This window comes from Fringilla coelebs (genome assembly GCF_963513975.1).
Source record: "Fringilla coelebs genome assembly, chromosome: 13".
Classification (NCBI taxonomy): Eukaryota; Metazoa; Chordata; class Aves; order Passeriformes; family Fringillidae; genus Fringilla; species Fringilla coelebs.
The window spans coordinates 19,414,987-19,438,656 of NC_140039.1; the positions used below are offsets into that span (position 1 = coordinate 19,414,987).

The 23,670-nt window shown below is 41.4% G+C and overlaps 1 protein-coding gene across 1 annotated transcript in view; it reads right to left on the reverse strand.

Moving 5' to 3' along the window:
- The window catches only part of CNTN3 (contactin 3), a gene marked incomplete at both ends in the record, with an annotated part of 75,770 nt that overhangs the window by 27,340 nt on the left and 24,760 nt on the right, over positions 1–23,670 (reverse strand). The window contains 4 exons of the mRNA XM_084214565.1: positions 1,007–1,143; positions 9,470–9,654; positions 10,601–10,703; positions 11,767–11,970. Of these exons, the coding sequence (XP_084070691.1) occupies positions 1,007–1,143; positions 9,470–9,654; positions 10,601–10,703; positions 11,767–11,970 (629 nt within the window). The remainder of the gene's footprint in view (positions 1–1,006; positions 1,144–9,469; positions 9,655–10,600; positions 10,704–11,766; positions 11,971–23,670) is intronic.

The window sequence follows — 23,670 nt, forward strand, 5'->3', positions numbered from 1 at the left end:
CTGATCACTGCACACACAGAACTGCTCTGCTCCTGCCAGGGCTGCTCCCCAAAGGGCTCCCTCGCCCTTCCCAAGGGGAGTCACAGCCAAAAGGCTGGAGAGCAGCACCCCAAACTGGAGGAACAGCAGACTGAGTGATTCCAAGGCATTTCTGAGCCCATTGACACAGCACCAATGCTCTCAAAGCACCCAGAGGAGGTTTGGTGCTCCCTCATTTCACCTGTCCACACAACACCCCCACTCCTTTCAGCCAGCACAGATGTGAGAAATGCTTTCCAGCACTCTACTCATTTTTCAGAACCACCCAGTGAATTCACCTTCCTCCCCCAAAATTCAGGGCTGAGCACAAGGCACCGGCCAAGGGCAGGAGTGCCTGGAGTTCATACTCCTCATAACCTGCAAGGGGCTGCTTTCCAACCAAGCAGTGAGATTTAAAACCAATAAAAAGGGGTATCAGATCCTGTTCTGCATTTCTGACCTTTCCCCTTCTAAGTTCATCCTCTCTTCCCCGTCACCAAATGCATTCCTTTCAATTAATTTACTGTGACAACTGCATTAAAGAAAATATCTATGTTATGTTGCTGTTTGTATTCCATTCTTTGCAACAAGTAGTGCTAAACCCTTGAATCTTCAGGAGTTTTGTCAAGAAGTTGGAAAATATTTTCTTACTACCTTTAATGAAATGCCAGCTGCAAATACAGTAAAATAATTCAAGCTCTCCATCCCTTATTTATAGTTATTTATAACATTATTAAACTTTCTTCTCCAGTCATTCCTTACATGTTTCTTTCTGTGGTTCTATTGGTTTTCAATCTGCTTTTAGCTGGAATTTTTTGTACAACACAATTTGCCTTTGCAGCTGTGGAGGCTTCATCAGGATGCTCTCAAAAATTACAAACCCAGTCCCAAAACCTCCCTTGGCTGACACCAGGAAACTCAAGGTTCTCCTATTTGCATGGATATCGTTAATTTTACACAGCACCACCTCTCCCCAACAGAATGTTACCTCTATTGCCAGCTGCTCCCCATTCTTCAGCCACCTGTAGGAGGGTTTGGGCTTCCCACTGGCTCTGCAGTCCCAGGACAAGGTGTCCTCCACAGCAACTTCCACATCCTTTATGGGCTGCACCCAGTGAGGCTTGGCTGCAGGTGGAACACACAACAGACAGCCCACAAGTTACTGCTCCAGACCACAAAGGGTTAATGGGACTCATCCATTTCCTGCACAGACTCATCTGCACCAACAGAGCTTCCCTCTGGTCCTGCTCCCAGCCCCCTGATGAAATAAATCACTTTTTATTCCTCTTATATATTTCTATTATGAGCACTAAGCCAGAAGAAAACTGAGAGTACAGATCACTGAAGCTGGACTGGTGAAACCAATATTAAAATCACTAATGATTAAACAACATCACTTGGCAATTGAGGCAAATGGAAGAGAAAGACATTAATGGGGGAGACTGAAATTAAATAAGTGATGTGGCTAAATCATCAAATTAATGCTGAAGAGAATCCTTTAAGTCCTAAAAAAAAATAATGGTATGTCAGCCTTAGTGCTAAATACCATTTAAATTGCTTTCTAATGCAAGGCAGCACTTAACTGGATGAAAACATGGATATATGAGATTGTTTTTGAAAGCAGAAGTCTTGGCAGAGAATTTGGGTAATGCAAACCAGCAGAATAAATTCCATAGAAATCACTATTTTTTAAAGCCAAAATTTGAAGCAATAATACCAGGCATCCTTCAGAATTACCCAAAATACACTTAAAACTGTAAAGATATTTAAAACATCCATTACAGCTTTCACAGGAAGTAGAAAGCTCACTTGGCAAATAAACATCAGTGCATGAAAGACAACAGTAATTTATTTTTATTCCTTTAGTGCTATTTCACACATCAGTTCAACACTATCTTATAGGTAATTTGTGAATTTTCTTTGAATTTATTTAATTTACTAGAAGGTTTATCATCTCAGCCTATGCCATTTCTCCAAGAAAAGATAAATTCTGGATATGGCCTATGGAAAAAAAACAGATGAAAGAGCAGGATGAAACTTGGCTGCAAACACTTAGCTGGATTCTTCCAGAGTCAATTTGCTCCTCTTAAGTCAGTAATTCAGGAAAATCTCCTGCCACCCCCACGTGAAAACAGCAGGGAGAAAACAAGTCCCTGGTGATGCAGGAAAACATTGTTTACTACATGAGTTTGGGAAGGACAGAAGGTCAGATTAATTCCCACTGAACCTCTCACTACCATGGAGCTCAGCAGCAATTAACTCAGGCCAGGGAAATTAATGATCTGCCCTTGGGCAGCAGGGAGGGGGCAGAGCTGGGGCTGAGCCCTTCCCTGCCACAGCACCAGCCCAGCAGCTCTGCATCAGGGCTGGCACCAATTCCACCTTACAGGATTCCTTCTTTCCTAGCAGGGAAATCTCCTCTCAATCCCAGGCTCTGCAATGCAGTGAAAAGATCTCAACACGACCAGGTACAGCACCAGGCTTTTATAACAATGATTATTAATCTATTTATGATTTATGGATCCGTATTTAGGGTTAACTGCTTACACAAGAACTTCCTAAAATGCATTCACTGAGGTTTGAACTACTAATAAATATTGGAATTCAACCAATATTTGCTGAAACCCTCTGAATATTTTTTCTTCCTCATCCCAATGAGGATTAACACCTTTCACAGATTTGGGGATAATTTATTTTTTGCACCCTCTTTATCAAGATCAGCTGCCAAAGACAGGATGACCTGATCTCTGTGTCACATGGATGTAAAATTTCACTGGCATTAATTGGGGTTAAACCCTCAAAGTCCACGTTACAACACTGGAGCTCAAATTTGTGCCACACGTGTCAAGGGAATGAAAGCTCAGGGCTCCATGTAATGAGCACTTTGCACACCTAAATATTTGTGCAACATTCAGCAGTGCTTGAATTACTGATGGATCCATACATGTGGAATATTCAGCACCTGCTGCCCATCTCCACTTGAAAGTAGGTCAAATATAAACTATTTTTAAGTCAAAAGGTGTTGGATTCAATTCTACCAGTAAGAAAATCATTGTCTGTCTAATCTTGTTTCAGGACTGCGTCAGGCAGCCTCCATGGGAGGGTCCCCCAAGTTCCCACACAACACAACAAAGCAGAAATGCACAGAGCAGCTTCCCAAGGCACAGGGGGAGAAATTCCTGCTGCTGGTCCCTCCCCAAGAGAGTGCTGATGGAGACTTCAGTGATTTCCTGGAGGAAGGCTCTTTTTCTCTTCCAATTCCTGATGGAGAATTTGAGCAGGAAGAAAAGCACCATTTTCAATCTGTCTCTGAAAGAGAACAATTCCACCAAGCAGCTCAAAATTGAAAAGGCAGCTCAAGAGAGGCAATTCCAGCTGGGAATACTCTGACTCCTGGCCAGGACAAAGGTGCTCCATGTGCAGAAAGCCAGTCAGCAATCAGCAGCTCTGACACTGCTCTGATCTCGGGGTCTCTGCTGCTCACAGTGACCCCCAGATGTGTCACAAAGTCTCCTCTCCCAGCCTGGCAGTCAGAGAAGGAGTCAGAGCTCTTCAGTTCTCGGTCTCAAGGTTGTTTATTGTATTTTATCTATAAAATTCTTTCTCCTGTGCAGCCAGGTCTGCTCAGCAGGACAGCAGAGGCACTCTGCCTGCCCTGGGGTGGTGTTATCTCTTTATACTAAAAACTGCATGTACAATATTTACAGTAACTTCCCAACACCCATCACCTGTGTTAGACACTGAGCTTCCACTCTAAACTAATCTGAAAGTCCCAATATCACCCAGAAGATGGAGGCCAAAAAGAAGAAGGAGGAAGGCTGGACATGCCCAGATTCCTCCATCTTGCCCCCTGAACCCCCATTTAAAAACCCAAAAAATCTATGTTTCACCCCATGATAAATTCACTATCACTCTACTTAAATTTTTGTGGCTTGTAATTCTTCATACAAGGTTGGTAATTGTTTTTTCCAAGGCTAAATCAAAGGCACAGGGGTCTGGGGCTCTGTGCCAAGGTCTCTGAGCACCCTGGGCAGGGTCTGGAGCCCTCCAGAGGAATTTCCTGGCTTCCCACACTCTGACACCCTCCCAAAACAGGAGCAGGGCTTGCCAAGCCCAGCTCTGCCCCTTTTGGTTGAGCTGTGCTCGAGGACACCTGAAGGACTAAAATAATAATAATAAAATACTACTACTACTACTACGACTACTACTACTACTACTACTACTACTACTACTAATAATAATAATAATATAAACAGCTTTATTCCTCTCTAGGTTTAGCCACTGCCAGGCAGATTTTACTTCCCTGAAGATCTAATTTCAGCATCACTGCCACATCTGTGCTCCTGAAGGAAGGCTTGAACAAAGCCTCATTTTCCCCTGGAACCACTGCAGAGTTATTGTGAAACCTGGGTCTTCCTGAGCAGAGGAGTCACTCCTTCCTAAAGCAAGGAATAGGCAGGCAGCACATCCTTGCTGAGATTTAAAAAAAAATAAAAATAAAAGCAGACATTGTCCTGTAAGCTGAGAGGCTGGAAGTTAATTTTAAAGGAGTTCACAGTGCAGGGTTGGAGGCTGTGACAGGAATCTGTATTTAGGGATAATATTAAGAATTCTTGGGAACTTGCTGTGCAATCTTCATGAAAGATTCATCTGGAGCTCCCCCAGGACGAGATGCTTGTAGGTAAGTGATTTTCTGAAGCAGGTTAGCCGTCAGCTCCATGGCCAGTCACTTGGAAAAGCACCAGCCTGGATTTTGCTTCAGTTGTTTTAGCCTAAAATATTCCTTGCAGTGCTCGTGGTCCCAGAGGCAAGGAGAGAACAAGTGTGCAACTTCATCAGCAGCATCCCAGGGAGAGCCCCTCATCCCTCCTGGAGGTGATGATGACCCTGCTCTTCCAGCCAGTTAAACCTGCAGGAAACAACTGTTGCTCCATTACACTCCAAGCCTCCCCTGTAGGCCAAAAGGGAAGGAAAAACCATTTTTTCAGCTTTCACAAAATCCTTTGTGATGTCCTGGTTGATGTGAAGGAAGAACAACTGCAAGAAGAAGTGACACTTTGGCTGAAGAAGTGACACTTTCCAGAGGCTGTGCTGGCATTTGTGAATTATTTGGGGGCTAACCATCACAACGTGTATTTTTATGTATCACCCCCTTCAGAGTGAGAGAATCCAACAAAAATCTGGCTTTAATTCTATAGGAGTGCAGGGAAGGCAGAACTGCAGGGCCATGACTCCTGCTGGGAGCCAAAGCCCCTGGGGAGCTCCTCCAGAACAGGGACTCACACAAGGCGTTCCCTTCTTGCACCTGCAATTTTACTCTGCCATTTCCACTACAAAAGCTGGGCTGGAACTCTCTGGAACACCTCTGGGGAGCTCAGCAGTTGGGCAGGAAAATCAGAGCAGAAAGAACTTGCCAGAGCACAAGAGGGGAAGTTGTGAAGCAGCCAGGGGGAAAACCCACCCCAAAAGTGTAACCTGCAGTTTTCCTGTCTCAAAGTCAGGCTCTGACACTCCCACTGATGCCTGCAGCAGGGATGAACCCTGATTTCACCTCAAACTCCAAGGACTTCAAGCACAAATCACTTTTGTTCTGCTGAAGCAGCTGGGCCTGGAGAAGCAGCTGACACATCTCTGAAAATGTCCATTTTTGGCTCCCATTGGAAAATGAGAAAGCCCTCAAGCAACAGGTTATTCCAAATCACTGGGGAAAGCTTTGGTATGTGAAAGAAGAAAAACTATCTGTCTGGGCAGCAAGAAAATTATATTTTTTGACAGCATTAACAATTAAACTCTAGGTGATCAAACTCAGCAACTGATAGATATTATTCAGTCATTTGTAACTTTGCTGTTGATGTTTTGAAGACATGTCAAGCCCAAGACAATCAGAGAAAACCTTTAAACAGAGATATTCTTCCACATACACAAACAACAGCTGCAGTTTAGTTCTGCTGATAGATTATTTTTAAAAAAACCAAAATACACCAATATTTCTTAACACACTAAAAAATTAGGTAGATTCTACTGATTACTGGGGGATTTTGTTTTTGTTATCACAGACCAGTGCTGCAGAGCAAAAGGAGAACAGCAGCAGAATTTCCTTCTCCCTGTCAAATACTTTACCTGGGTACTGCCAAGCAGAACTTCTGGTATATCAGCATGGGCTAATTAAGAATATATTTCCTTCAATTATACCTTAAATGAATTGCTTTACATATCTTTACCGTGCTTCATGTTTAATTGCACCCTAAAAGACAAAAATACGATTGTTTCACCTCCTCTCATTTTTCTCTGCCAGGAAACACCTCTGTGGATTCTTTTTTTTCTCCCAGTTATCTCTTTATGGGAAGCTAAAAGCGATGACAAACGAACACGCTAATAAAGGGAAAGCAAATTATTTAAATCTTCAGGTTCTACATTCAATCAAAGTTGGATAATCTTCTCCTATTTTTAGCACAATCTGAGCTCTCCTGAGTAGAAAACTGGCATTTAACAAATGTTGGAACTGTAAAAAGGACAAAAAACTGAACATTTGATGTCAGGCTTTTCTTGATAAAATCCTTCAGGAGAGAAAAGGAAGATTAATAGTCTGTGAGTATTGCAATGAACCCAGAATATCTGGTTTAGAATATCTATTTTAATTATCAGCTCCAACTATGGGTTGAGAGCTATATTTAAAACACACCATAATTATAATAAAACAGACTCATTTCATTTCTTTCAGGAGCTACAGATGTGACAGATTTATAGGAATTCTTGGGAAACTGAACAGGAGTGAAGCTGTTCAAGGGCTTTGTGGCTTCAAGGCTGTAATTCATTATTGCATGAAAAAGGAAGACTTTTAACCAAACTATTTATGAACTGGAAAACCTGATTTTCAGATTTTAAACTCTGCAGTTTCAGCTCATAAAACAAATCAGAAATAGAAGTGTTTCACTTCGTGCCAGAGCAACGAATGTTTCAAGCTTTGGTTTAGGACCAGCTTTATGTTACATTTAAAAAGAATCCTTCAAGTTTGCAATGAAAGAAAAACCTATTTTTCAGGCACATGAAAGATTTTTGTCAATATTTTTCTGCCTAAAGATTTCTTTTTCATATTATTTCACCACGACAACTTGCAAACCATTAACCCCAACCCTTCTCATACTATTTTTTTTTTTGGTCAGGCAGAAATGTACTTTGGTCTGCCCAGAGGAAAATGAATGTTGTCCCAATTGAAATAAAAAGACATTTGTACTTTCGTAATGTTTATATTTTTCTACGTTTGATAAGCAGACACACCTTAAACTTCTAAATGTTCTAACAGCAGCCACCATTCCCTAAGAGCAGCAGATTTGTGGGTTTTTGACAGCATTTCTGGCAGATGGGTGATTTTTTACTCTATGTCTTCAGTTTATTGCATTAGTTTCCCCCAAATCCTCATTTGCTTTTAGAACAACTTCCTTAAATATTGATTTTTTTACTGGAAGGCTGAGTGGGATGTGGTTAGATTTCTTCAGCAGACAGATTTCTGGGCTTTGGCACCAGATGAGGTGGCAACCCATCAGAAGATATTATCTTCAGTTATAAAACTTTGAATTATCCAAAGAAGTTATAAATGCTCTTATCCTGAATCCAGGCTTGTTGGAATTCCAACTGCAACAACAAAGCAAGCACCAAAAATAAGAAAGATTACTTAAATCTATTTAATTCTGCAGAATGGGTTCCATGAAGCAGAACAAATGAAATGAAACAGTTGGCGTGCCATTACTGCCACTACAGCTCTCATTATTCTTCTCAAGATAAACATCCAGATCAGGGATGACTCCTAACATGGGCAGCCACTCCTACTGGAACAGGAACTCCTTCTGAGGGCTCAAATCCCTGTCTGGATTGGCACTGAAAAGGTTCACAATGATTCCATTGTCACAGAACTGCAGCTGGGTTGCTTTTGTTCATTAGCAACATCCTTTATTTCAGCTCTGTGGCCTTTTAATGGGCAAAGAAGAATTGGGGCAGCAGGGCAGGAACCCCAGGAATGGCACTGCTGGAATTAGAAGTACTGATGAACAAATCCACTCCATTTTATATCTAATTTCTCTATTTATTTATCTATTTTTATATATATATCTCTATTCTCTATTTATCTATCTATTTTTTTATCTACTCTAATTTATATCTAATTTACAGCCATGTATCTCACAACTGCCCCCATTTGACACTGCCATAGGAATGGTGAGCCAAAACGATGCACAAACCCCAACTCTGGAACTTCCAAGCAAAAAATAAGGTCACTTAATAAAACAAATTTAAAATTTTATTTTAAAATAAAATGCACAGTGCCAAGTTTGGCATGGCAGAGGACACTGGCAGGTGAAGCAGCTTAGATTTATTGCCCTGTGTCAATCACAGGATTTCTCAAAAAGTCATAATTACAACCAGTGCCTGGAAAATTTGTGTTGTGTCAAGTTCCCTGCCCAACCTGACCCTGGACATTCCCAACAACGGGGCCTTTATTCAGTGTAAAGATTAATTTGGAAATTGGCAAGGAGAGAAATTTCCCTTCCTCCTTATCAAATCTATTGTGCCTTGAAGTAAAATCTTCAAGGAGCAGAAGGTGTGTGTTCTACCAGCCAGCTGCTCCCCACGGAGAGGCAGTGAAGAACTTGCTCCCAGCTGCAGAGGAGCTGTGCTCGGTGCCTTTATCCAACCCAAAACCATCTCCTTGCTCAAATATTCCTCCATGAGGGAAACATTCCAAGGCAGAGTCAGAATCACTGTTTAAATTGCCATTGAAGTAAAGAAAATTATATTTGCTGAGATCTGGCTTTAACAAAAATTGTCAATTACCACTTTGTTGCAAATCACTCTCGCTTTACACCACCACCAGTGTGCTTTGCTGATACTCATTTCACTCTATAGCCTCAAATGCACAAGAGACTGCTTTTTTCCCAGCTATAAAATTTCATATTATTTCATTTCCTATACTGGATTATATCCTCCCATTTATTTACTCATTTTAAAATAAAATTGGCTGTTTTGAAAGCACAGGATCGAGAATACCCATCAGTAATCTTTTCACAAAGCAAGACAGAATTTGTACTTCTCATAAATGGGAGGCCTAAATGATCCCCCAAATAAATCCAATTGACTGAAAATTGAAGGTTTCACCAATGGACCAAGAAGAAATGTTCTTTAAAAAAAAAAAGGTCTTTCCATCAGAGAAAAAAAACCAAGCACAAGCACACTGTGCTTTACTCTCAGCAATCCTTGTGAGCTTTTAAGCCATTTCTTAGAGACCTTACCAAGAAACTGCTGCAGAAATTCTCATTTTCTGGGAGCACTTAAAATGCCATGGATTTTTAAGCCCAGATGCCCGATGGAACTGCAGAAAGTGGAAATTCCAGAGTAGCCCAGAGCAGTTTGAGTTCCATGAGCAAAGAAAGGGGGGAGAGACAGAACAGAGGTCTCCTACCATAGTAAGTGAGACGTCCTCTTGCAATGTTTTTGCCCCTGGAGTTTTCAGTAATGCATTCATAGAGCCCTGCATCCTCCTGCTGGAAATTAGGGATTTCAATCATGCCATTGGATTTCCTCAGCTTTATTTTACTTGGAAATGGCAGCCCGTCAGTTCTTCTCCAGTTAATCTGAGGCACGGGGCTAAAGAGAGAGTAATGAGATTTTAAACAGTTTTGCTTAAAGTCCTTGATTGTCATAATGAGATACTTAAAGCCAACTAAATTCAGCAGTGACTTCCAGGCTGTGCAAAAAGCAGTAACCACACTGTACATGACAGATGGTCAGACACTCAGGCACCTGATTTGCATTCCCTGCTGATTCCTGGGCTGCATTCGTGGTCCCAAATTTGTCAGGAATAACTCTGTGGATGCCCAATAATTGCAACATTTCTTGTACTGGCCTCCCCAGAGGATGGGTGAGATTTACCAGTGGCTTCCACGGGGGAAGAATCCAGGCAAGTCTTTTGGAATTGCCATCCTCCAGCAGCCTTTAATTCTCTGATTTGCAAACTTTCCCTCCCCTCTCCAGGGAGCCAAAGCAATAGTGTGTGATCAAGTTATCAATCTGACATGGGCACCTGACAAACTGCCTGCAAACAAACCCCACACTGGTAAATAAATACATTTACAGACACACAAATGCATTCTCAAATCATCTGTGGAGGAGAAAAGATATCAGCTGCGAGTGAAGCATCATTCAGAGGAGAAATGCATTTCAATCTTTATTTTTGGCTATAAAGAAAGAACAATATCATGAAAGCATCAAATACATTTAAGGGGAAAATTCAGACAACATTCTCACAGGCTTCAGCACCATTTCCTTGCACAAAGAGACTTAGCTCAAAGGTCATATGCAAAACCACACTGAATCTACTCAAGTTAATTTGAAATGAATTGTGAATTCCTGCCAACATACACATCCTAACTCTACACAAAAATCAAAATAGACTCCAAGAGTCTTTGCCCTCTCATTTCAAGGTAGGAGCTGTGATGATCAAAATCAGGTGCTGGGGAAACACCAGAACCCCACAGTTCTTGTGCAGGTGAACCCAAAGGTGCTTCAACTTTCAGTGAAGATCAACACTTACTTTCCCAGTGCAAAGCACTCCAGCTTCACAGTGGAGCCTTTGGCTGCTGCCAGGGTCTCAGGGAACTGAACTTCTATCTTGGGCTCGTATTCCCCCATCACACCTGTGTGAGACAATTGAGAAGGTCAAATCTTCAAGGGGATTTTCAAAGGGTTTTCTTTCTGTCTTTTGAAATTCAAGATTATTTCTCTGACAATCTGCTTATAAAGGGAAGCACAGTGATATCAGGGACAGAGTTAGGATGCAACAGAGTTTATCTTAGAAGAAAGTTTGACTGTGAGAATTGGAAAAACAGAAACTCCCACAGGCACTGAAGGGTTTGATCTGCAGCCTTGAGAGAAGCTTGGATTGATGCAGAAATAAAATACACAGACATTAAGCAGAAAAATCATAAAGTTGTGTTTCTACAGTTGTAGGTGAGAATATGCCTTAAGTAAGTGAGAAACTGTACTGATAAAATGGTGAAGGGTTTATAATCTAAGGGTGGTGTTGTATGGAATGAATTAAGAGAAGTTATGATAGAAGCATATGTGTGTGCATGTGATAATGGCCCACTGGACAAAATTATCCCCAGTGCAGCAGAAGTAAGTAAAGGTGATAGGTCAGAAAAGCAAAATAAACCCTGTGGCAACTGCTTATTGGTTTAGAAAGTTCTCTATTGCCTCGTAACAAAGAACTTGTGGCTACTCTGAGCTATGGCCGAGCTCTTGCTCCTCTAAAACCTCTCAGCCTCTGAGACTGATGCTTATCTGAGCAATAAATCGTTCTTAGCCCCATGGTGGTCCCATCCCTTCATTACAGAGGTGACAATGACAGGACAACACGGGAGAGTTTCTGCTGCAAGAGCCAAGAGCTCTGGGAACTGAGTGATGCTGGGAATGCTTCCTGGTGGTTCCCTGTTGCCCTAAATTTCTCCTAAATTTCTTCTAAGCCTTCTGATATTCACATTTTTGTAACGGAGTACAAACAACGATCGCTTTGCGCTCCTCTCTGCAGGAGGAGAGAACTGCCGCGCTGCTGCTTTAACCAGCGTGGTTGGAGAGGTGCCAATTTCCTCCTCCATCCCACGGCCTCTTTTGGACCTCTGTGAACACGGGGGTCCAGGAACAAACACCCTTTCCTGCCCGGAACACCCCGGCATGCGCGTCCCCGGCGGCGCCGCGTACCGTCGGTGCGCAGCACCAGCGGCGTGGGGGAGCCCAGCACGGGGCTCCTGCTGGCCCTGCTGGTCACCACGCAGCTGTAGTTGCCCACGTCCGAGGGCTCCACCTTGGCGATGTACAGGTGTCCTGTCTCCTGCGACACGAAGCGCCGGCTGTCCTCCTGCACGAACGAGGGGTACTCGTTGAAGATCCAGGCGAACGACAGGTCTGCGTGGGGAAAAACAACACAACAACAACAACACAACAAGCAGAGGGGTTTGGCTGGATTTTTACAGCTTTTTTTTCCCTTCAAAGAGCACTTTTTGACAGCACTGCTGTGGCATTCACATTTCTCTGGAAAAATCCCTTCGCCCAGGATTTTTCTCCTGGGAAGATGAGGAGCCTCAGAGAAAAGGAAAACAATTCTTATCTCATTGGTTTCTCCTGTGTTGTGCTCATGTGGAATGTGTTTGGAGATTGTTCACCCACAGGTGATTGTTCCATTGCATTCTGCTGTGAGTTGTTTTCACTCTTTGGCCAATCAGTGCCAAGCTGTGTCAGGACTCTCTCCAGAGTCACCAGTTTTCATTATTATCATTTTAGCATTCTGTAAATATCCTCTCTGTATTATTTAGTATAGTTTAGTATTCTTTAATATAACATAGCATCATAAAATAATAAATTAGGCTTCTGAGAACATGGAGTCAGATTCATCATTCCTTCCTGCCACGGGGATCCCTGCAAATACAATACACTGCATTATTTACAGTACTGTACTGTGTAACAAAGAGCCAACGACTGAGAAAAATACTTTAAAAAGTACCAGAAACTAGCAAAACCGCCCAATTTTTTTTTCACCATCTCTGGGGTGGGGAAAAACACACATGCAAAGGTGTTTGGTAGGATTTTTCCACCTTTTTTCCCTTCAAAGACCACTTTATTGCTATATTTGACAGTACTGCATTATTTACAGCACTGTACCATGTAAAAAACTGCCAGTGACAGAGAAAAATACATGCTAAAAAGTACCAGAAACTAGCAAAACCCCCATTTTTTTTCACCATCTCCTTCAGCAGAAGAAAAAAAAAGGCAAGAGAAATCCATAATATTAGCAAGTTTGTTTAAATCTCCTTCTTTTCTCCCTTTTTCTTTTAAATTTAATATGCATGGAAATAGGAGCAGACAGCAAAAACGAGAGCAAACTTTGCTAAAACAGATTATTCACTCAGTAGCTGCTTAACTCCTCAGCCAGATGATTAGCAGGTGGAAACAGGACAGCAGAATCCACATGATAAGGATGTCAGAAGAAGCCTAAATTCCCAGTAGGGCTCATCACACAGCAAAACTATTTTTTTCATACAAAAATCCATCAAAACTCCATTAAAAACATTTCTGTGTGATGTGGCAAAGTAGCCCTCGCTACCACTCATTATGATTATTTGGAAGGGAAAAAAAACCACAAACCCACACCTCGAAAGAGAAATTAAGAGATCTGGCAAAAAAAATCCAGGGAATTTGTTTTGTTTCCTGAGCATCACTCTGAGCCTTGTGTGGCCAGCTTTAATTGGCAAAAACCCCTTCCTGTGCCAGGCCACATGTTTGTCTCATTCACTTCCTACAGGATCAAAGGAAAATAAATTTTTAATGGTGTTCTAGGCAAGGAATAATTTTTTCACCCACGTGGCGCTTATACAAAGATTACAGCTTCTGGAAGCGCTAATTAGCAATGATTACATCTTGACTGACCTCTCTTGTGTTGCAGGGTCTGCAGCACTGGCACTGCCCCCACGAAATGGAGATCAGCCCTGCCTGCACAGCTCTAATTTGAGGCTGCACAAATTTGGGTGCACCAGGAAAGGAAAAGGTGACACCACCTGAGCCCTCAACCCCTCCCCAGGCTGCCAAAGCCAACAGGACAATTTAACACAAGGTGAGACAGTGCAGGTGAAAAAAACCACTCAGTAAATGGAATTATTGAGACATGTATAGGCTGCCTAATGCAAAAAAGGCATCAAATGAAATGGCTGATCATTAACCTGCATTTAATTTTCTTCTATCAATATTTAAACCTCCTCCATTATGATAATTTTGCAGCAGCAGCTTGGGCCAACCATTAACAGGCTCAGGAGTTAAACTTCTGTCATATTTAGAAATAAATGAAAATAAATAAATAAAAATAAATAAATATTCTAAATATTATTTACAAATAATGCAATAAATAAATATTAGAAGTATTTCTTGCCAAAACCAGAACCATAAGGAGGAAAAGACCTGCAAGACCCACCACCCCTGTGGACCTGCAGCATCTCCTCAGGAGCACCAATGGCTTTCACCACAAATCCTTCCTCCAGAACTCAGAGGAGCAATTAATTTATGGAAAGGAAGGCAGCCAGGATTTATCAAGGAAACAACGGGGGAATTAGTGCAGTGGGAAGGATTAAACTGTTCCAAAAATAAAGAAAAAAGAGAGCACACCTGAGGAGGTTGAAGGGGACTGGGGGAACAAGGAATGTGGGGTGTTTCTAAAAGGGAAGGGCAGAAAATAGAGGAGAATTCTTTCTGCAGGGGAGCTGGGTGGACACGATGATCACAGGGCTGCACACCAAGTTAGGGACCAAAAAAAGCCATTTTTCAGCTCCACACCAAACTCAGACACCCACAAGGCAGCCGTGGGTGACACCAGCTTTACTGCTTCTGGTATTTATAGAACCACCTGTGTCTCCTTGCTCAAAATATTATTTCATGCTTAAAAAAAAAGGAGACAATAAAAAGTAAAAAGATGTCCAGAACAGCGTGGAGATCTGGAGATGCAGCAGGAAAAGAAGCAGCTTCATTTTATTGCTAGGATGTTGGGTTAAGTCAAGAATAAACCCACTGAAATCCGTCACTGGGACTATGGCAGGGTGGATTCCAGTTTAATTGGGTCCTTCAACCCATGAATAAACACTCCTGGAGACCTAATTCCCCATTCAGCACTTCACTGACTCCCTTAAAAAAGTGGGGTATGTCTAGCCCCATGCCCCACCCCCTCCTTTTATATTTATTATCCTTTACAAAATTGCTCTCTTATTTACCAAAATTAAAAAATTAAAAAAAAAAAAAGGAAAAAAAAATCATATTAAACAACTTGTGGAGTGATTTATTATGTTTACACCATTTGCCTGTTGCTGATCTTAGGGCACCTCCAGGGACACAAACTCACTCCCTTTCTGTCAATTACAAGTTTCCAGTTGATTTTCTGTTATAAATGGAAGTAATATGTCTCTCCTGGGCTTCCTCTGAGTTCTAAGCCTTTGCTTTCCAATGCATTTTTTCCTTATTTGGCGACCATACATGGATAAGGTATTGGAAATTACAGTTATTACTCAATTTTTATTTGTTTACTACGTCTTGGTTGGCGGCTTCTCTTTATTTTGCATTATTTGATTATTATTTACTGTGCAGTTTCCAACACACTCAGCATGTTCACACTGTTCCAGGCCTTTTGTGCACCTAAGTGCTCAATTAAAAAAATGCTTATAAAATCACCTGTCATTTTAAAACCTGAATTCTATATAAAATTCAACAATTAAATTACCATGGCCTTTGGGGTTTTACCAGGGTCACTTCCTGCTATTTATGAACCTGAAAAAACCCCAAATTACTGTTGCTAAAGGAACATAATGGGGTAAAACCTACACATTTATTGGTTTTAACTATATTCAAAGTCAAGGCTAAAGTTTATGCACATCCTTTTGAAAATAAGATTTTAAATAATGTTTAAAGAATTTTAGAAATACAGAACTTAAAGAAATCACAGATTTCTTCTGAGTGAGACAAACACTTCACTGGGAGATCCTTTACAGAACCAGGGTGATTTCACTTCTTGTAAACAGAATTTAAGCGACAACAGCAGCGGTGGAAATTCCAAACTGTAATTAAATTCAGGAAGTTGGAAAAGCAGAAGTTTAGGGGGGAAAAAAGGCACACAGACCCATGATCAAAAGGAGAAGAAGAATTCAAAAAGTTCATTTTATTCACTATTTCCATAAATAATGCCAGCTTTTGCTCCTGGTCTTCTGGGCCATCACATCTTTACACCTGCCTAATATCTACCTGCCAGCCCCATAATTCACACAAAACTGAGACTTCTAAAATAGCCCCAAGTGAGTGATGTGAACAATGTTCTTCTGAAACTGATTTAAAACGTTCCAAACTGATGGGATTTCAATTAGCCAAGTGAATTAGCCAATTTATTCCAGAAATAAAACTGGTAAGAAATGAAAATTCTTGATTTTGGGGAGCATGGAGCTGACTGAACAACACTTCAAGGTTTTAAAAAACCCCAAAAATCCAGAAACACAAACAAACAGGAAAAAACCACCATAAAGAGGTTTCATGTCAATCTTGATGCCCAAATCCCAATTATTTCATGCACTTCTCCAGCTGGGATTTTACAATATTCCGGAGCAGAAACACCAGGAGAAGCTGAAATATCCTGGAATTTTCTGTCTCCCAGTGGCTCTCTGCCTATCCCACAGGATGGCACGTGGCTCCTGGAAAACTGTTTCCAAGAAAGTAATCAGACAGAATTTAGCAATGACAGACGCTGTAATTAAAAACATGGAAATCTGCAGCAAACAGCTATTTGGAATGAGCTACCTTAGGTTAAAAGTGATGCAAAAGTAACACTGATTTTGAGAGGATAATAACAGACTCCCTAATTAAGGCAGAAACCAATTAGTTCATCATTTGGCCCAATTTCAGCTGCAAGAGTATGAAATGGCAGAAAAGGGAGCAGTTTGGGGATGAGCATCCCTCACCCAGGAGGGAGGAGCTCTGAGAGCCTCCAGGCTGGGTTTTGGGGGACAATCACCCACAGAAATGTCCATTTCTCACCACTGCTGCAGCTCTGACTGCCTGCACAGGAACCTCTGGGAAAGTGCAAACAAACAACCTAAAAAGCAGGAAATTAATTCATGTGGTAAAAGAGCATTAAGGTCCCAGAGGATGCTCTGGGGTGCAAACTGCCCTCACCTCCCTGCAGGCAAATCCTTGGATCTCACTGCTGTGGGGCTGGGATAATGGAATGTCAGTGCTCCCAGGGATAGAACTGCTTTTATTTCACATTAATTAATTCAAGCTTCTCCTCAATACTTCTCCTTTCTCCCTTGGGCCAATTTTCCTACACTTGGTTCAGCACCCCGTCCTCCCCTGGCCAGCCCCACCACCAGCTGCTCTTGGTGTCACCTCCCTGTGCCTCAAACCAAGAACACCTCCCTCATTTCTCCTGGAAAACCTTACAGGCTGCTTTCCAAACAAAAATCTGCTGCTCTGGAGGCTCAGGACAAGGTGTTTGTGTGCTCCCATAACACAGGTGTAAACTGGAGCTTCCAAGGTGCCTCTGTGAGGAATGGCAGCATTCTGGCAATGAAAAACCAGTTTAAAACATTATTTGAGATAAACTGGAGATCATTTCACGGGTTTGGGGTATATTCTTGCACACATTCACTGTTCAGAAATTAAAAACCATCCTAGGTATGTGCAGCTGGGAAAAACGAACCCAACCAAGGCTCAGACTGCATTTCCAGGGGGATCCTGGGCTGCTGGCATTCCAGTAGTTCTATCACTGATAATGAAAAAGTCTTTAGCTGCAGTCACACTTCAGAGAACAAATGGAGCTGGTATTTACTTTTTGTTCATGTTCTCTATATAAAAATAATGGCAATTACAAAACCTCTGTGGCAGGGCTCGACCTGTGGCCTCCAGGAGTGACATGAGACTGTGAGATCTGCTTCAAATAGGTGCAGTGTCTTCCCAATCACTGGGATTTCACATGAACTCTGCAGGAGAACTCTTTTGGCTGAATTTTTTATTCATACCAAATGCAAACTGCGTGATGGGAATGCAAGTCCAGCTACCAAAAGTGAAAAATGTATCCCCAGAAATTAATTTTATATTCCAGAGTATAATGGCAACACTCTGATTAAAAACTAATGTATAACATTAATTGTTTTGGCATAAAAGGTGAATTATTTTATAGCTAAAATATACCAGATCAATTTTCAGCCTGCTGTGCAGGTAATCAGGCATGCAACTTGTGTGTATGGAACAGCCCAGAACAATGAGAGCAGTGAGACACAAACACACACAATATCTTGCCATTCCAATCTACTCACTTAATGAGAATATTGAAATGTTTCAGCTGAAGCTGCAAGGTTCCTACTTCAGGCTAAAACCTGATTTTCATTTTTAAACGAAACAGGGTAAGAGTCCACTTGTTATTTTGATTTTGGAATGAGTTTTAGTTGGATGTAAAAACAGATGTAACTCTTCAAAAATACTGAAGAGTATTTTTTTCTGCTGTCCCCCCAGCCACAGAAGAGGTGTGCACACAATGATGTGTCACCTGTGCTCAGCTGCCACAGGGATGTCACACAGCCACTGAAGGTGGCTGAAGCCACTGAATAATTCCTGGAGCTTTTCTAAATCATCCCAAGCAGCGTGACAAGCCAGACTCTCCACTGTAATTAAAGCACCAGCATTTCCCAGCTCATCCTTGGGAAACAGATGTTGCAGACTGGCAGCTGATTTCTTTATTAACACCAGGCCCCTCCTGGTCAGTCCCACCCCAAAGATTCCTGTCACTGTCACATTTTCTGAAAAATCCCTTCGCCAGGATTTCTTCTCCTGGGAAGCTGAGAAGCCTCAGAGAGAAATGAAAACAATAATTATCTGATTGCTTCCCCTGTGTTTGGCTGCTTTGGAATGTGGTTGGACATTGTTTATCCAACATGTGATTGCTTCACTGGTTTCATGTGAATTGTTTTGACTTAATGACCAACCACTGTCCAGCTGTGCCAGGACTCTGGAAGGAGTCAGGAGTTTTCATTATCATTCTTTGTGGCCTTCTATCTGTATTCTTTCTCTATTCTTTAGTACAGTTTAGTATAGCATATAGAATGGAACAGGATAGGATAGGATAGGATAGGATAGGATAGGATAGGATAGGATAGGATAGGATAGGATAGGATAGGATAGGATAGGATAGGATAGGATAGGATAGGATAGGATAGGAAAGGATGGGATGGGATGGGATGGGATGGGATGGGATGGGATGGGATGGGATGGGATGGGATGGGATGGAATGGAATGGAATGGAATGGAATGGAATGGAATGGAATAGAATAGAATAGAATAGAATAGAATAGAATAGAATAGAATAGAATAGAATAGAATAGAATAGAATAGAATGGAATAGAAGAGAATGGAATGGAATGGAATGGAATGGAATGGAATGGAATGGAATGGAATAGAATAGAATAGAATAGAATAGAATAGAATAGAATAGAATAGAATGGAATGGAATGGAATGGAATGGAATAGAATAGAATAGAATAGAATAGAACGGAACGGAACGGAACGGAACGGAACGGAACAGAACAGAACAGAACAGAACAGAATAGAATAGAATAGAATAGAATAGAATAGAATAGAATAGAATAGAATAGAATAGAATAATAAATCAGCCTTCTAAGAGCATGGAGTCAGATTCTCATTCCCTCAAAAATACCACAGATTCCCTGCAGAAGGGCTGAGCACGTGGCCCTGCTGGCCAGGGACCATTATCCAGGAGCCTGACCATGACTCTGCACCCCCAGGTGCTCCTCAGCTGGCAGTGAAACACCCCTGGGTGCTCCCAGGGCAGCCCAGATGTTGGTGAGAGCTCTGCTGCTCTGGGCTCCCGGTGCTGAATTAAAATCCCCGTTTTGCTTCCCCTGGAGCTGTGCAGGAGATGGATTGGTTCCTCCTCATCACATTTCTGCACTAATTGTTCCAGACTGGCTGTGTCAGTGCAGGAGCCCTGGCTCTGAGCACGCTGCTGCCACTCTGGAGGCAGGCAGAGAAGTAAGAAAGTGCTTTAGGAAGCAATATGTAAATACATCCCCATTAGCCACATCCACTCCAAGTGACAAATTGTTCTTTTAATCACCTCCCTAGAACTTTACATTTAATTGCTGAGAGCATTTCCAGAACTCTGTTGTGCTTTTTCAATAGCTGGAAGTATTTTAAAATTGCTTCCTGCCTATAATAATTTTGAGGATAAAAAAGGAGATCGTTTAGTTTATTGCTGAACTAAAATAAATCTGATTTCTTGTGAATGTTAAATATTAGGGACATAAACCAAGGGAAACTAACGGAAATAACCCAGGAGTCAGTTTTCAAAGTAAAGCACCAATATTTATATGTGGAAGCAGTACTTAGTGACACTTTCATTTGGTACTCTTGCACTCTTTTAGGAGAAGGTGCTTGATAAAACCCTTGTGTAAAACAAAAATTCCACTCAGTACTCTTGTTCTGAGTGCTGGGACTGCAGCCACCTCCCTCCTGCCTCGTCCTAATCAATTATCCTGTTTGCAAAGAAAAACCCAAATATTTTAGTAGAGAAGAGAATAAAGAGCTGGAGGAGAAACACCCCACAGTCACAATTTAGGGATAAAAATAAACTTGGTGGAGAGCCAAATGCAATTATTGTCTCCAGTTTTCTCCTTTTTCCCCCCAGGCACAACTATACCTGGGGACTGGGTAAGTGAAAAGGTTCAACCTGAATTTTTTGCTTGCAATTTTGTTCTTCCCAATCAACTTCTCCCTTTTTCTTTCCATCCCTCCATTCTTCCAAGAGATACCCCACACTGGAACGTGGAGTTCAAGAGCTCTGTAAGATTTTGGGGTAAGAAACTGCTAAAATCTTCTAAGGTCATTTATCCACCTCTCTGTCAGCTTAAAAACATGCACTATAAGGAAATGAAGATGGTGTACAAATATATAATTATAAATATAATTATAATAATATTAATAATAAATATATAAATATATATTAATTTATAATTTATAAATAAGATGTGCTGATTTCAGCCTGGATTACCTCTCTGTCAGCTTAAAAACATGCACTATAAGGCAAATGAAGGCAGTGCACAAGCATATAAATGTATCTATAAAATTATAATATTAATAATAATAAAACCCTAAAAATATATTAATTTATAATTTATAAGTAAGACAAACTAATTTCAGCCTGGAGAACAGGTTTATCAAAAGAAAAAAGTGCTTTAGAATGACTGCATTTGACAAAGTGTACAGCAGAGTGTCTCTGCAGCACTGGTTTGGTACTGGTGGTGAAAATAATGCTCTGGCAGGTAGAAATCACTGGAAGATCCAGCTGTGAACATGTATTATTTCCCCTCATATGGACAAACATAAGTGTCTCTCAGGTACCATTTGATTTCAAACTGTCAGCTGAAATTTGTGCAGATGATGATGATGACACCAGCAGGACTATTGAAAAATATGTTTTTAAATAAAAATGCCATTTCTCCTTGGCAGATTGAAACAGCACAGGAACACCGTGGAGCCATTTCTAAGGCCAATGCTCTTACAATATTCAAGGTACCACTCTCCTCAAAATGCATTTTTGTGCAAGAAGCTTTCCAAAGGTGATTTATTCCTGATGCCCAGGCGTGTGTCATCCACAGCCTGCGATGACAGCAGGAAGCAAAGGTGCAAATCAGGATGGGGAAAGGCAGGCTAGGATGGGATTTTGGGCAGGAATTGTTCCCTGGCAGGGTGGGCAGCCCTGGCACAGGGTGCCCAGAGCTGCTGGGGCTGCCCCTGGATCCCTGGCAGTGCCCAAGGCCAGGCTGGATGGGGTTTGGGGACACCTGGGACAGTGGGAGGTGTCCCTGCCCATCTTTAAGGTCTCTTCCAACCCAAAACTGCTGTGCAGTGTGCTGGTGTTCACAGGGGTTCCAGGAGGAGGGAAGAGATGAGAATCTTGACTCCATGCTTCAGAAGGCTGATTGACTACTTTACGATATATCTTATATTAAAAGAAAATGATATATTAAAACTATACTAAAAGAATAGAAGAAGGGATTTCATCAGAAGGCGTGAAAGGAAAAGAAAGGAATGATAACAAAACCTTGTGACTGCTCACAGCCTCGACACAGGGGGCTGCCTTTGGTCATCAAGTAAAAACAATTTCACATACTGGGTAAGCAATTCTCCAAAAGCCAAAGCAGCAAAACATGGAGAATCTGAAGCTTCTCGGTTTCTCTCTCAGGAGAAAAGATCCTAACAAAAGGATTTTTCATAAAATATGTCTGTGACAGTGCAGTGGGACAGAAATCCTATTCTGGAGTTGCACCCGTTTAACTTCGCTTCGCTTTAAAGGTATAAAACGCTTCCAAAGCCAAATACATACAATTAATTCAACTTCTAGTTCCCTGAAAAAGCAGCAGGCTGCTATTCAAGAGTTGCAGAAGAGAAGCAATCAGAGCATCCAAATATTTCTGGCGTCTGAGACTCTTTCCATGCCATGTAATTCATGCAGCAGAGCCCTGCTGGAACTTGCAGGTCTCCAAATGGCAATACAAGAGGCACGAGCAAAAATTTGCAAGTCTAAACACTCATTTGGAACAGACACGGCATTATTCAGTGAAGGATTTGTCACAGCAAACACTGAGCAATAAACTGGGATCTATTTTTCCATGATCTAACATTATTTCCTATCAGCATGTCAACCCTGACACAATATGCTGTCAGCTGAACTGATCCCTGCCCTTCAAATCCCGCCTCATTTATGGATTACACCTCCATTTCTCAGGGAGTTACATGAAGAGGGAGGACAAATCCTTGCTGCTTTATCCACCTAGGAACATCCCTGCCACACTGCATGAAACAGGAACACAGAGCACAATTAGGAATAAAGCAGAATTTCCTTGCAATTTCTCCAAGCAACAGCTCCACAAAATTATTGTTATTCATTTAAGTTCTCCTGGGTTATGGTCACATTTCCCATGGGAATAATGCAGCAGGAAGGACACAAATGTAAAACTAATGTAGTGTTTTTCCAGGCAAACCAAAATTTCTTGAAGTTTTCAAATACCCATCTACCATTAAAAATCCTCTTTTTCTCTGTGTATAAAGCAGCTTGAAACCACCCCAGACAACACAAAAGGACCATGCCTCATTGCCTGCTCCTCTCTCAAAGAGCAGAAACACCTCATAAATCCAAAATCAATGTCAGCTCAGGAAAACTGACTGAACTAAACAAATATAAATCACAATATACAGGAACAGAAATAACAGCTGAAGACAAGCTACACAATAATCACAATACAGTACAGTAGTAACAGGAGGTAAAACCCTACAGGAACTCAGATTTGCTTTACTGAGGGCTTTGTCATTCATTAGATACCAATTTTGGACCAAAATCAGTAGCAGAGAAAAATCATTTTTAGATCTCCATATGTCTAGCTTTTCCCATTCTTGGCAGAATGGGCAAAAATTAGCATCACATGAATGTTTTTTAACCAGCTGCACATTAACTGCGTCCAACATTAAGTCTGGGATATTGAGATGTCTGCTGGATCGACAGCCCTTTAAAACCATTAAAGACATCACAGTAACACAGCAAAAAGTCAAAATAGCTGCAGAGGTTTCAGTGCAATTTAAAGGTTGTAACAACTGAAAAAGTAGCAGGAGAGCTACATAAATCCATTTTTGACCTTAATTTACCTTTGGAGCACGTGTGTGAGACGAATTACTGATTTTTGGTGGCAAAAAAAAGGGTATTTTAACAGGTTCCCTGCAAAAGAATTCAAAGATCCAGAAGTATGGCCATGCGGAACAATGACAGATGACCATCTTAATTATCCAAACATCACTGCTCAATTACGAGACAACTCAGGGTATTTAACATAAAACCAGCCTGGATCAGAAAAATATTTGGGGGAAAAAGTCTTCACACTCAAATCCAGTCATTTACCAAATCTTCCGCTCAGTAAATCCCAAACAAGACTGCTAAAAAAGGGAATTTTATTTAATTCCCTGAAAGGGGAAATGTGGCAACTCTAAATAAAGTATTGGAGTGGTTTGTGATTCGTAAAT